At 47.4% G+C, this 15,250-nt stretch overlaps 1 protein-coding gene across 1 annotated transcript in view; it reads right to left on the reverse strand.

The window, feature by feature from the left end:
* Positions 1–216: 216 nt before the first annotated feature.
* The window catches only part of Pex16 (peroxisomal biogenesis factor 16), a 37,720-nt gene continuing 22,686 nt past the window's right edge, over positions 217–15,250 (reverse strand). Inside the window, exons 5-8 of the mRNA XM_089557424.1 lie at positions 14,263–14,397; positions 10,542–10,614; positions 3,112–3,299; positions 217–596 (exon numbers count right to left, since the gene is read on the reverse strand). Coding sequence (XP_089413550.1) covers positions 535–596; positions 3,112–3,299; positions 10,542–10,614; positions 14,263–14,397 — 458 coding nt within the window. The 3' untranslated portion in view covers positions 217–534. The remainder of the gene's footprint in view (positions 597–3,111; positions 3,300–10,541; positions 10,615–14,262; positions 14,398–15,250) is intronic.

Below are 15,250 nucleotides of genomic sequence, written 5' to 3' on the forward strand. Positions count from 1 at the left end.
ATGTTCCAATTAGGTAAGCACGTAGTGAAGCTGTCCAGAACGCACTCAATGTTACAGACGCCAAGTCGCATCTAGTTGCCCAATACGCCACAAGTTTTTGCTCTCTAACCAAGTTCAGCAGTAGTTAAACCACAGATAATTTTTTTTTTACCGAGCCTAGCTTTCCACTGTACAGTCCCAAGCCTTACGCTGGGAGAAAAGAACAGAGAAAAAGAATACAACAAGATGTATTCATTTATACCCGGAGGTTCAACGCCCAACAGGATAGAAAAAATACAGGTGGGCGTGGCAGAAGTGATAAGAACAGAGCAGAGCCTCTTGGAAGTGTGACGGTCCCAACCCCGATTCAGATCGAGAGGGGTGGAGTGGCATGGATCCCTCCTGGCAAGATGTGGTTGGCGCAGAGTCCTCAGCACCCTCAAGGAGGGGGCGCCACTTCATGGTGGAACACCCCAGGAAGGCATTGTACCGGTTCAGGGGGTGCAGTGCGGTGTGGGCAGCCAGCCCGGTGTCCCTAAGAAGCAGCAGAGACCCCTAGGAGGCCCAGTTGTGGCAGTAGGTGTTCTGCCATTCGGGAATGTAGTCTGCCAGTGGTCCTGCATGACAAAAAAAGGGAAGCAAAACTCTGCAAATCCCCGAAAAGTCTCCTCCACAGAGCGACCTGGAACAAACACCAGCCAGAATGGCAGGGTGTAGAGCCACTGAGCTTTAAAGGTGCACTGAAGAGGAATGCGAACTCGTCTTTTTGCCGCGGGAACTCAATCTGCACGTTCTGTGCATTCATAGAAGCTTCGACTTATAGCCCTGTGCGGCTGATTTCCCTAATTAAATCAAATTAACGTCCGGCTCCTGCCTTTTTCTTTTTAACTCTTTCGCTACCGCGCCATAGGCCATCGATCGCATATGATCGATTCAAATCGCCCGCGCAAAAAAGATCATTTTGGAGAGTCGTGTACGTGCTCCGCCATCTAGCTAGCGAGCTCAACAACTGCTCTTTCGATTGCAGCCTTGGTTTCAGTGTTTTGACATGAGGGAGCGCCGTGAAAAATAAAACTTTGAATGGCCGCAGCAGCGTCAGCCGGAGAAAATGGAGTCCGCGTCGTCGCGCGCTCCTCGAAAACGAAAGCTGACACCGAGTACGTCGGCTGGTTTCGGTTTCGTTGTTTGCGATGAAAGCAGCGGTTATTAGTCGGGCAACAATGTACAAACGTTGGATTTCGGTTTCGACAGCGAGACTTCGCCTCAGGAGCCTGGAACGTCAGCGCGTACTTGCATCAAGTTCTGTTTTCGTTCGCTGTGAGTTTTCTGCGGTTCATACGGTTTGTAATTGATGAGAGTGGTTTATTTTTGTGCTTCAGGGTCTTGACAACGTATGGCGAAGGCAGTTTGCCAAATGCTCAAGGTCGCGTCGCGTTTTTCAACCAAGACGACAGCTAGGTGTCCATATCGGCACATCGCTGCGGAGCGCCGCTCGGAGATTAGCTCGACTTCTCGACTTTTTTTTTATGCTCTTCACGGCGGAAATGATAAACACCGTGTGCGGAAACACTAATAAGTGTGCATGGATGAAGATTTTCAGCAAGTTCGGCATGACGGCTCATGGGAAGACGTGAATCTGTTGGAGAGGCTGATGTTCATTGGAATCATCATATATATTGGAATTGTTGACCTGCCACGACTGTATCTCTACTGAAATACCAGAATAATCTATTCTGGCCCTCTGCCATCAAAAATCATTTCTCAAAATTGGTTTTTCACTTTTTTTGTTTTTGTTTTTTTTCCCACGTAACGGACCCGGATGATTCAGTGGCGGCAGCATCTATTGGCAAGACTTGGAAAGTGTCCTGGCTTTCGAACCACATCGCTAAAACTTATTTCATTGATTCTGATGTTTTAGAGCTTGCCTAAAATGCCAAATTTTATCAGCTGGCTTTCAGGGAGCAGCTCATTCAAGAAATCTTCGGGTATGATGAGGGAAATGAAGTCCACGCCCCCAATCCTCCCATATAATCCATTCAACACCAACCGAAAAAAATTAAAAAAAGAAGGAACTGCAAGCTCGGCTATCAGAGAACAAGGGAGGAACAAAGATAAAACCTTATGTGAAGCACCTGTCAGTCTACCTCTGCTTCACATCTTCACCCCTGATTGCTCTTCACAGTGGCACCACAGTCATGACCCCTGACTTGACAGGCCATGGAAAGTGCAGTAAATTTTTCTCATAGCTGAAACTGTGAATAATGACAGCTATAAACATGTGCAACAGTTTGTATATTCCAGTTTTCCTCTAATCAAGTTCTGGCTTAGTGCAGCCGGTAATTTTTGTTTTTGCTATATACTTTTTTTCTATTTCTAGCAAATTTCACAAATAAATGTTCATTTACTTTCGCACACACAACTCTTCTGTTTGTTTCATTCAGAAGTGTAACTAATAAGCTACAATTTCATGCATTGCAATATGTGCTGGGTGTATTAGTTCTTGTGAAAAAAATTTTTCTTTCCGTACACTCCAAATCGTCCATTTTTCTGCGGTAGCGAAAGAGTTAATTCCCCGCATACGGTGGGAGGAGTCCACCAACACATGGAGTGCTTTTCAGGCAGTCGCGTGGAGACTTTGCTTTCGCTTTAATTTTTTTCTTTTTGGTTTCTGTGAATGGATAGGTCTAGTCAGAGACTACACAGCTGCAAATTAGAGAATTCAAGGAGAGGGCTGAGTCGGGCTAGTTGGTTCATGTTGAATGGTACGGCAAAACAGCGCAGACGGACGGGACGGAAGCGCATGTGTTTGTCTCTTCTTCCGTCCCGTCCGTCAGCGCTGTTTTGCCGTACCATTCTGCAAATTAGGCCCACGGAAATAAAAATACGCGTGGACTCTTTGCTTTTGCCGATCAATTTTGCTTTCCCCGATGATTTCAATTATTTCAGTACCAGCTTTCAAATCAACAACTGCCGCCCATGGTACAGAGACCCATAAAGAGAAATAGCCATCCCCAGCACAATTTGCCAGAACACACAACTGCAAATGTCGAGTGGATGTGTTGCCACCTTTTAAGACTTGATTGAAAGGGAAGTTCCACTGTGACCCCTTAACTCCACCCCCCTCCAACTCACGGGTGATCAGTCCAATCAGGGGCACCGAGTCCCCCAGTGCGTGCAGGGCGAGGGCAATGCGGCGTTGGGAGAGGCGCTCATAGAAGGGCGACCGCACCAGGTACAGGGTCAGCTGCAGCAGGCGACGGCTCAGTTCCAGCCGCTCCCGGGGCTGGAGCGAGGCGCGTGTCCGCGACAACACCTGCAGGCTGGAAGAGGCGACGCATACTTGATGACAGGGTTCCAACTTCCACAGCTGTGCTTGCCTTCATAAGGATAAACATCTTATAGGAACGAAACAGCAACTAAAACGAAGGACCAGAAACAGAGATACACAAACACGCACTGATGAGTGCATGTTCGTGTATCTCTTTTTCTGGTCCTTCGTTTTAGTTGCGCTGTTTCGTTCCTATAAGATGCAGTACTAACTAGCCCACTATGCCATGTTGCTACAAGATTAAACAGCTTGGCTAAGGCCCCCCAGACTAGCTGGTTTCCCAACTGGGAACTTCCACAAAACCCAACGACTACAGTTGTGCCTCTTTTGCTGGACCTCATGCCAAATTCTGCAATCAGGCCTTTGCAAAAGTCCCAGTCGATCCAAACAAGATGGCTGACCATGTGCTTCGGGTGACCCCAGTGTGAAAGCACACATTTCAGTGTACTGGCACTGAGGCTTCCAATGTTGAAAAAAAAAAATATATCCGCTGTCTGTTTGAGTGCCTGAAGCCAGCTAGACCAGCAGAAATAAAATAAATATGGCCGTGACTGCGCCACGTCTGAGTTCCGAACCTGTGGCGACATGAACAGATCAGTTTCGCCGGCCACTACATGAGAGCGCTTAGCGATCACCACAACCTATCACACCTAGTGTTTAAATGCCACTCTCTCAAGTCTGTGCACTGCGTATCGCTGTTTCCATCAACTTCCATCCATGCACAATGGATCCACAACAGACCGCTATCGCACTGCCCTCTTCAGGTACGATTAGCAATCCTAAATTTTAGTGTTCTACGACTAACGTCCCCAATCACCGATTTCACCAATCTTTTCCTGAAGCCTGACCTTGAAACCCTGGCCTCGAACCGAAAGCCAAATGAAATGAGACGTGCTAGCGCACATACTTCACATTTGGCCAAGCAGGCTTAATCGGCTGTAATCTTTTTTTTTTCAGTCTGAACCACAGTATATCCATTTCACAATTCCTGCTCACACCTAGGACACACATCATTTGGCCTTCACAAACCTTCTCATAACATCTCCACCACACTGATTTGGTATAACGGGAGTAATGTACCAAAGCAACTCACGCTACGAGGGACACTGCAGTGGCCGGGTATTTTCAACCACCTGGGGTTCTTTAACGCGCACTGACATTGCACAGCACACGGGCCTCTGGAATTTCACCTCCATCAAAATGTGCCCACCATGGCCAGGATCGAACCCGCATCTTTCGGGTCAGCAGCCGAGCGCCATAACCACTGAGCCACCGCGGCGGCTAAAACTACACTCATTTGATTAACCATGATAAGTGTAAAAGCTGGCTACCAAAATTTTCCACGAGGTCCATTGCCCAAATCTGACACAAGTTTCTCAGAAACCGCTGCATAATTCTTTCAGGTTAGCCCTTCCTCTGGCAGGTGTTCATTTGACATGTGCGAAAGCATCCGCCTAAAGTTTGCAAAACATGCTTGCAACACCTAAAGCTCCTAAAACCCTGCTTTAGGGCTCAAAAGAGATTAAAAGATAATGTACAGGAAACCAAAATCCACTGATTGTGTGTGCAAGACCAGCCGCATTGCTCTTGCTAAGCCTCAACACCTTTATTTGCACAACTGTTCAGTAATTCTCTAGCCCTGTCCTCTATGTCAGTGTTCCTATTGTTGCATTCTGCTAATGCAACACTGTTGTGGAAACCCAGCAGCCACGTGCTGCAGTGGGGTGTCAGTTGGTGTGGCACATCTAGAGTATGCATTAACTGGACCCGGATGGTTTATGTCAACCAGACAGACAATCTTTCAGTGTGTCTCTGGGAAGATATACAAAAGAACACAAACTGTTCAGCTGTTCACAGAATCTGTCTTAAGAGAGTTTGTTTCAGAGGAAGCCTACTGTAGTGTGAGAAACCTTGTATACCGCTTTCAGGTGCTTTGTACACAATTGTGTAAGCGGCAAACTTACAGCTTTTTCTGAGAAACTGGAGCGCTTCACAGTGATTTCACTACTTCAGTCGAACTGAGCACCCTTCTTGTTGCAAATAAGTTGCTTTTTTGTAGCATGTAGTGAATGCAGTAAATAATACACATAAGAGTGAGCTAGGTAGCCCTTCGTCCGCCGGTTTTGTGCAGACAGATTTTGCCGCGAGTGAAAACGCGGATTGTTTTTGCTCAATTTCGAGCGTAATGTGGATCTTCCAAACAAGGAGCGATTCCGCGATCCCTAGCGTGTTTACCTGACACGCGAGAACATTTCGATGTTACTATTTCTAACAAATCTGGCACTCTGTATGGAATCCTCCACATTGTTGTAAAAATTTACTGGCTGGTCTTTCACGTTCGAAGACTAACAAATTCCCTTTCTTGAGCCCTGAATATACTACTTAGGTGAAAAAATAATTGATTTCAGTCAAAACGAAAAGTGGCACCTGAAAGGGATACAATGAATAGGTAGGCACTATTTGCTAAAATAACATACTGTTACAGTAGTGCACATACAGCTGTAGTGAGAAACTGGTGTGATTCATATCTGTGCAACAGGAGCCCTGCAAAGTGAACATTTGTTCATTGGTTAGACACCAATGTCGTGCAGGCCACTCGACGAATAATGCACCACAGTGTTACACTTGAATCCATGCATTAGAGTCGTCCAAAGTAGAAAAGAGTGCAGTGCACAACAATCTTTTCGTGGCAAGAAAAGTGAAAGCTGTTTAGCCCCGGGCTTACGACCACCTCAGCTCATCACAAGCGATCGGCACTTTTGCTTATGACGAGCTAAGGTCGTCATGGGTGTTCCACAATGTTTCCAGTAACTTTTGGCAAGCCCAGCTCCTCAAATTGTGCTTTACTGCATGGAAGATAGATGGCGGCACAGGTTCTGTCATTTGTGCTTTTCTTTTAGCACACTAGATGGCGGAAGGCCTGCCTCGCGTTTCCCGCTCTTTCTAACAAACATGGCACCGTCCGTGTTCGGTTCTGGTATGAGAGATCATTCTACATTGGATGATAGCGCAAGTGATGAGGATGTCGCTGCGTTTTATTCTTCAAGTGAAGAAGATAGTGATGACATTCTTATCGACAGCGAGTCTGAAGTGGTAGAAAGCAGCGATGACACGATGGCCAGCTCCCGCGAATGGTGCCGGGTAGACCTGAACAATAAACCAGTTTGACGTCCACGGTTTGAATTCAAGGGTTCTCCAGGACTGAAGCTCACAGTAGGTTCTCCTCCCCAACCACTCAAGCTCTTTGGGGCTTACTTTGATGATGAACTGCTTGGTGTTACAGTTGTGGAGACAAACCGGTGTGCCTCTCACCTGTTGAATTCGAGTAAGCTGGCCAAGCACTCCTGCTTCCGAAAATGGTTTCCAGTTATGCAAGAAGAATTGCGTGCTTCTCTTAGCCTCCTGTTGCTGCAGGGCGCCGTACAGAAACCGGCTGAGTAAAAGACTCCTGTCTTTGGTTAGGTAATGCCAAAAACCAGTTTCAAATCATTATGAAAATGTTGCACTTTGTTGACAAAGCAACCATTGAGAACTTGGAAAGACACCCTGAACCTCATCTTCGAGAAATCTGGCCATGTACCAGGAGCTTCTGAACAAATACCGCATGCTGTACGTGCCTGTGCGTGATGTAAGTGTCAACGCGAGCTTGTTGCTGTTCCAAGGACGACTCAGCTTGAAGCAGTACATGCCCCTAAAGAGAGCAAGGTTTGGCATCAAGTCATTCTTGTTGTGTGAAAGTGAACGTGAACACCTTTCCGTATTGGAATTTTATTGCTGACAAAGAGGGTTCAGCTTAAGTTAAGAACAACGCAGCGAGCTATGGAAAGGAAAATGATAGGTGTAACATTAAGAGTTCGGAAGCGGGCGGAGTGGGTGAGGGAACAAACACGGGTTAATGAGATCCTAGTTGAAATCAAGAGGAAGAAGTGGGCTTGGGCAGGGCATGCAATGCGAAGGCAAGATAACCGCTGGTCCTTAAGGGTAACGGAGTGGATTCCAAGAGAAAGCAAACGTAGCAGAGGAAGGCAGAAAGTTAGGTGGGCGGATGAGATTAAGAAGTTTGCGGGGATACAGTGGCGGCAACTGACAAAGGACAGGGTTAATTGGAGAGACATGGGAGAGGCCTTTGCCCTGCAGTGGGAGTAGTCAGGCTGATGATGACGATGACGACGAAAGTGAAAGTGGCTATATTTGGAACTCAGTAATACATACAGGGAAAGGCACCAACCTGGAGAGCTCGTCAGCGTGAACAAACTTTCGGACTGGCGACGAAAGTTGTACTGAAGCTTGCGGAGCCCCTTCTAGACAAGGGCTATTGCGTCACAACAGGCAACTTCTACACACTGCCAGATTTGGTTGACTTCTTGCTAAAGAGATCTGCCGATATCAATGGCACGACACGAGTGACTTGCAAAGATCTTCCTCCTGGTTTTGCTAGGGCAAAGCTCAAGAAAGGAGAGATGCAAGCCTTTCAACGGGGCATGTGTTTGGCTATACAGTGGGTGAAAGAAAAGCTGGTAACGGCTTTATCCACTGTGGACAGTGCTGAAACGGTGCCATTCACTGACAAAATGGCCAACCAAACCATGAAGCCACAAGTTATCATGCATTACAACCATGTAGTGGGAGTTGTCGACAGGGCTGGCCAGCTATTCAGTGCCATGGAAGCGAGAGATCTCATACAAGAAGACCTTCCAACACCTATTGGATGGGGCGACCTATGATTCATTCATCCTCTACCAGTAAGCAGGAGTCAGAGCATCTCATCTGGAGTACTTAATGGCTGCAACTTGTTGAGGAGACGATCAGCAAGTACTCAAATAAACCAAGAACAAAGGGTGGCCAGGGCGTCCCCTGAATGTGAAGCAGTTTGGTGAGCGCCACTTTCCGTCGCACATCCCACCGACAGCGAAGAAGAAAGAACCGACACACCGCTGTGAGGTGTGTGCTACATGAAGCGAGACGCAAATGGCAAAGACATCCGCAAGGAAACGGGGATCTGGTGCAGGTGGTGCCACAAGGCCCCCTGCGCCGTGCCGTGCTTTGAACGCTACCACACGGATGGTGGTCTCATCTAGTTTGAAGGCAATTATGAAGCAATCATGCATTTCATCATCATCATGACTACGGCCACTGCAGGGCAAAGGCCTCTCCCATGTCTCTCCTGTCAACCCTGTCCTTCGCCAGTTGTGGCCACCGTATTCCCGCAAACTTCTTAAAGGGATACTGAAGCAAAATCTGAAAATTGAACAAAAAGGCTGAATATAGATTCTCGGAATGTGATTACACCGAAATCTAGTCGTCACTGTGCATATTTTTCAACGGATGGTTTTATTTTCGATGTTTCATGAGCGCACGCCAAGCCCTCCCGCTCGGCGTGAGGTGGAAAGCGTGACGTCATGGCACCCTCCCGCGGCAACAAATATGGCGGCGCCCTTCGATGCATAAAACGTAGCTTCGGACTGGTTGCGTCGTTGTTACCGGCTTCTTCAGCGCGTTCACTGGCCATAAATGGGCCACCAGTTTTTCGCTTCATCTCCTGTTGCACATAAGAAAACTTACGAGTAATAAATTTGCTTTATTTTTTATTCATAGTGACGATTCTGCCCCCTTTAGGCTAAAAGGGGTGTCGGTTTGTTGACAACAATGCTTCCCCTCCTAACCACCGGATGGCGCCACTAGTCTGAACATCGTCGCGCTTCTGTTTTAAAAGCGAGAATGCTAGAAATGGCACAAGGTCCGGAAAAAGTACCTGCATTTAGCGGACGTAAGCGTGTATACGGTTATGGTATGTAGACAGCATCGATTAACATTTTGACATATCTGTGTATGCCGTGAGCAGACGACAGACATGGAAAAGCCGCGAGTAGCGATGGCAATCGTGCTTCTGCGGGAACGGTGGGCGCGCGGGTGTTATGACGTCTAGTCGCAGCTTCCACAGGCGGCCACCAGGTGCAACGATACGTCAATAAATCGCGAAAAAAAGCGTGTTATCCGCCTTTTTCGCTAAAATGCTTGTCATATTTATCAATTTTAGCAGTCAAGCTCTTGTTTACATGCAAAAGAGCAGCTCCAAAAGTTTGGTTCAGTATCCCTTTAATCTCATCTGCCCACCTAACTTTCTGCCGCCCCCTGCTACGTTTGCCTTCTCTTGGAATCCACTCCGTTACCCTCAAGGACCAGCGGTTATCTTGCCTTCGCATTACATGCCCTGCCCAAGCCCACTTCTTCCTCCTGATCCCAACTAGGATGTCATTAACGCGTGCTGGTTCCCTCACCCACTCCGCCCGCTTACGATCTCTTAGCGTTACACCTATCATTTTCCTTTCCATAGCTCGCTGCGCTGTCCTTAACTTAAGCTGAACCCTCTTTGTTAGCCTCCACGTTTCTGCCCCATAGGTGAGTACTGCACGGCAATCATAAGCCAACTCTTACTTTCTGGAATTTCAAGAATTTATTCTTTTTTATCTTCAGAATGCACTTCAAAGGCCTTAGGTATGGAGTGTTACACGAGGGGGGCAAGTAATGACCAGTGAAAGATTATTATCTGCTGCAACCTGTTTACATATTTTTATGCTTTTTAAGTTACTGAAGCATTTCACGGCGCAAAAAAATTTTGCAATTTTGGAAAATAATTTTATTTAATTGGCCCTTAAGAGGTTAATTCATTCTCCTACACAAAGTGCCAATGTATGGCTGTTTCACTTCATCACCATCATCAGCCTGACTACACCCACTGCAGGGCAAAGGCCTCTCCCACGTCTCCGATTAACCCTGTCCTGTGCCAGCCAAGGAAACCTTATCCCCACAAACCTCTCAATCTCATTCGGCCATCTAGCTTTCGCCTGCACTTTGCTACGCTTGTCTTCTCGTGGAATCCAGTCTGTTATCTTTAACAACCAGTGGTTATCTTGCCTTCGCTTTACGTGCCCTGCCCAAGCCCACTTCTTCCTCTTGATTCCGACCAGGATGTCATTAACCCGCATTTGTTCCCTCACCCACTCCACCGTTTCCAATCTCTTAACGTTACACTTGTCATTTTTCTTTCCATAGCTCGCTGTGTAGTTCTTAACTTAAGCTGAACCCTCTTCGTTAGCCTCCACGTTTCTGCCCCATAGGTGAGCACCGGGAAAATACAGCTGAACTGCCATTCTTGACCCTTCCCTGCGAGTCTACTCAGCAGCAGTGCTAACTCGAGAACAGAAACACCAGGGTGATGTCAACGAATGCCTACCTGGCCACATCCAGTCCAGCTGCCATCAGCCAGGGTGTCCAGGAGGAGCGGCCACACAGGCCCAGAGCCGACACTGGAGCCCCACCAGTCAAGGTCAGAGCAGCACTAGAGTCGCACCGGTGTACACCAGTGGTGGAGGAAAAGCAGTGCAAAACACAACTGGGCAAGAGGGCTCAGATGCAGGGGAACAAGAATGTCTCCCCAGAAACACTGCCTTTTTGCCCAGTGCTCTTGCACAGCCGTGGTGAGCACGGCATTATTTATTTATTTATTTGTACCTCACAGGCCCCAAAGAGCATTGGGTGAGGGGGGCATATCGAAAAAGGAAGATGCGGAAGGAGGAAACCATAATAACGGTACAGCGAACGCAGCACAAGAAAAATACATGAACGGAACACGAAACTGGTACAAAACGGAGTTAAAATAACATAAAACACGGAAGTAGGAAGAAAAAAAAGCAAAACACGAACATGTGAAAAAAAAGGTAACCAGGGGCAACAGAAGCAGTGGTAAATGGGAAAACAACGTTAAGAGCAAAGTACATTTCGAACATTACTAGGGCAATAAATGTATACATAGATGTTTTTTATACTCTCCAGGATCAGTGAAAGAGATTATGTTGTCAGGAAGATCATTCTAGAGTTTAATCACTCTAGGTAATGCAGAAGAATTATAATGCAACATAATAGCGCGACAGCATAACATAATGCAAGGTTTCACATTTCAAAAGCCGCAAAGGGGTACAAGAAAGAGACCCAACAGTAGAGGGCTCTGCAATTATGTAGGCCACCTGGGGTTCTTTACAATACCACAAAATGCATGGACATTTTCGCATCACGTCTGTATCGAAAACCAGGCTCCGCATACAGGATTAAGCCCTGCATTCTTGGGGTAGCACGTGACAGGATACAGTGGCATCTGTTTGCAGCTTCTCCCAGTTTTTCACTGTGCTGAATTTCGAAACATTTTCTTAGACAAACAAAAGGAGAGAACGACTGCTAGACAACCAGTCACAAATGCGGCACACCATGTTCACACAGTCTTAGCATGCCAGTTTTATAAATAGCCTAGCAGGTGCTCCTCCCCAACAACAAATGAGTGGCAAGAGTAGATCTGCAGAGGAATGTCTTTTCATGGAGCCCATAAAGTTAAACTCCTAAGGGCCCCTGATGAGGCACTACGCTTCAGTTTATTGAAGGTGGTAAAATACGGGGTTTACTTTTTAACACTGCAATTTCGCTACACCGAAAATCTTCCACTAGCATGCTGAGAATCCCCAAAAACTCACCGCGGATCAATCAGTGGTCCTTTACTTGTGCCCTTTCTTCGCCATCAAGAATGGTGTTACATGTCAGTGGGATTGTAATGTGCCTTGCTTGTGCTGCTAGCTCACGAGCTGCCTCAACATGTACTGTGCTGAGCACTTTGCGGGTGACGGGGATGACACACCCACGTTCAGTTTTGGTTTTGCCGTATATACTCATCCTTTTGGTCTTGCCATACATAACTCAAGCACGCTGCCAAGTTGGCGATGCATTCTGTTGGTGCTGCTGCCACTGTGGCCTCATGGGAAGGAAGTAGGGAAACGAAAGAAGAAAAGGCCTTTGGCGGCTGTAGCCATCCTAGCGGTGGACCATGCCAGCTCTCTCCCACTTTCTTTTATGTCAGCAAGAGTGGAAAGAGTTCCTCACATCAACACCCAATAAAATCAAATCAGGTGCACCGCACACCTCGTCGCTTTATTGCTGCAAATTTGAGCACGTCTTTGAGCACATGCGTGCACTGTCAACGTGGGAAGCAAGGTTGTCAAGTAGCTGATGGGTAGGTCTAATTCACTGGGTGCAAAAAAAGTGCATGAAAAACGTCCTTTCGCTACCGTGTGACTACAACGCAAACAAGTGGGCCCAGAAAACACTTCGTTGCTCCAACCTTTGCATCAGGGGATTATGAAGAGTGTCAAAACAGATTTTAAGAGTGCTTTGTGCAGCGATTGCTGACCAACCTTTGGCTTGGACTTCCGACAACAATCGGCGTCCACCAAGATGCAGAAAGGATAACTGGGGGTGTGGTGGAACATAGAGGCCTCCGCCACCCACCACTGCTGGAGGAAAGCAGGCCTTCAGAAATCGCCACTTCGCTTGGAAGACCGTGAAGACACTGACGATGACAGTGCAAGAGAGGTGTGGAGTGAAGTCTTTAACAAGCTCCCCATAGACCCATCAGCAACTTTTGATGACTACGTTGAGTCCGACAATGCAGTCCTGACAACAGTGGAGCTGACTGTAGAAGAAATTGTCACCAGCATTGAAGATCGCATCAGAGAGAATGAACTGTATAATGATGGAGCTGACTCACTGCCCGCCGACAAAGCAGATGAACATGTGTCCCGTGCAGAGGTTCTGGGCTCCATCGGGCAAGATTTTCACATTCATTGGACACTGATATGCCCAATGTATGCACAAAAGCTGAAAACTTCGCAGGATTCGTCCTGGAGTGCTTGTACGATACCTGCCAGAAGAAAATCACAGATTTCTTCAAAAAGCAAGCTCTAAAGCTCTCGTTACATTTTTTTTTTTTGAAAATTGTTAGCCTGTGTGTGTGCCCTGCCTGAAGGCACAGTATTTGCATTGTCTAGTGCAATTACTAGCTTTAGTTCGCAAGTCCTTCGCTATTACGATATGGTAATATAACGTTAGTTCACCATAACGAATCATTCTCGGCGGCCCCGCATGATTCGCTGTACTGCGATTTCACTGTATGTACAAATACTCAGCATTAATGAAAACAAAAAGCTGCGCTGGCAGGTGAGACTGAGAGGAAAAGAAGACAGGATAAGTGCAGTCCCATCTAGTAGTTCTCCTCTCAGCCTCATCTGCCAGCAGAGTTTCTCGTTTTCAGTCATGTCACACACTGGCCCCTCATTGCACATTCATCACTGCTGCCAGGAAACAGGCGCCACGCAGCGAGTGCCATCCTGACCACTCAGTATTAAGGCAAAAAAAGCCTTTAATGCCTCATACTGTCGTTAGTAGCCGTGTCGGCAGATGTGCCCACGTTTCGGTTACGTGCCTTATATAGGCATATTCCAATCATTATTAATCAATGGCATTCGAATGACATCGGAACGCAATTTAAGGCATTCTATGATAATTGCATGATAATTAATGAATAACTGAGCCTAATTAACCTTTCTAGTCAGACCAGATAAATAAATAAATCAGAGTAGGAAATCGGTCAAGTTAGGGAAACGAACCAGGGTCTCCGGAGTGTGGGACGAGCACGCTAACCACTCCGCCATGCCAGCTCAATGGTTTGTAATGAACAAATACGGCGTCTTTGTTCACTCCCATCTTCCTCCCTTCCCTTAAAGTGAGGTTCAGGTGTCCACTGACAGATACATTTCGTTTCCTCAAAAACCAATTTACCCATGAACAAGGTGTAGATCCAAACAGATGATAGTTCTGTGGACTCCCTGGCAGCGTTGCATGATGCTGTCACGTTCCACTCTTAGAGGTGAAGCCTAACATCTTAACAACGCTTCAGTGACACAAGCAGCAATACCACGCTTAAAGCTTTCGCCTCACCGCACTTTAGGTCAGCAAAGTGGCCCCCCTGAATTTTTGCACACACTGCGTGCTGGGAGAAGGGGACGTGCCATGCCCTGCCCCACAGGGATGGACCGTAAACTGCGGCCATGTGGGTCGGCTTGAGAAAAGGATACGGTGAGCCAGCGGTCGCACCACGTGAGCAACCTCGGCAGCCAGCTGGGCGCCCCGCAGTGGCCTGGGGCTCCCGGTGCCACTGGTGCCTGACAGTGCCACAGGAGGGCGCCACTGCCTCCTCGATGTCGGTGGTGCTGCAGAGAGAGGGTCGTAAGTGCACTACCCATAGAGGACTGCCACCAAAACACTTTCCACCAGGCATCACCCAGCGATATCGCCTGATGTGACAATGTGCCTTAAAAAACAAAAATTGGTGTGGTTTAGCTCTGGTTAAACCTGGTTGGTTGCGAAAGCAATAGAAGCAGTGGAGCAACTAGATTCAGATATGGACTCTTTGTCGGTGACTTCCACGGCAAGACTCCACGAGGAGCGCGCGCACGACCGGCGGCTCCTCCTGGCTGCGGTGGAGAGAGCAAGCTGATGTCACGCGTCACCATAGCAACGGAGAGGCTGACGTCACACCATCTGTTAGACACGACGGCGGCTCCTCGAGGAGCAGGGGGGTCCACGGACCACGCGACGAGCGGTTAGACCTGGTGCAGTATTGCTCTGGCAATAAAACAAAGCAGAGTGGCATACATCACTCCAGCACCACCACGGAAGGGGAATCTGGTCACATTTCAAGCAACACAACAACTTCTAGTGTTGCCCCTTATGTGCATGCACTTGCGTGGATCATACTCTGCAGGGATTAGAGTAGGGTTACAAGTAAAAATGCAAAACCAATGCTGTGAACATGGCTGCATGCCTGTTGTGAGGCATCTACACACGGAGCCTGCTATCTAATAATATCGCAAATAAACAATCACCAATGAATAGTCATCACTGTGATAATGCCTAAGTGTTACGTAGTGCACATGTACTATGCCTTCGATCATGCTCTATAGTGTTTTCTAGAGCCCCTATTGAGGATCAATCTGGCACAAGGCACGGTGATATATGGTAGCCATGTCAACCATACATATGTCTGCATGGTCTCAGTCTTTC

This window comes from Amblyomma mixtum, chromosome 1 (assembly GCF_055824585.1).
Source record: "Amblyomma mixtum isolate Tamu chromosome 1, ASM5582458v1, whole genome shotgun sequence".
NCBI lineage: Eukaryota > Metazoa > Arthropoda > Arachnida > Ixodida > Ixodidae > Amblyomma > Amblyomma mixtum.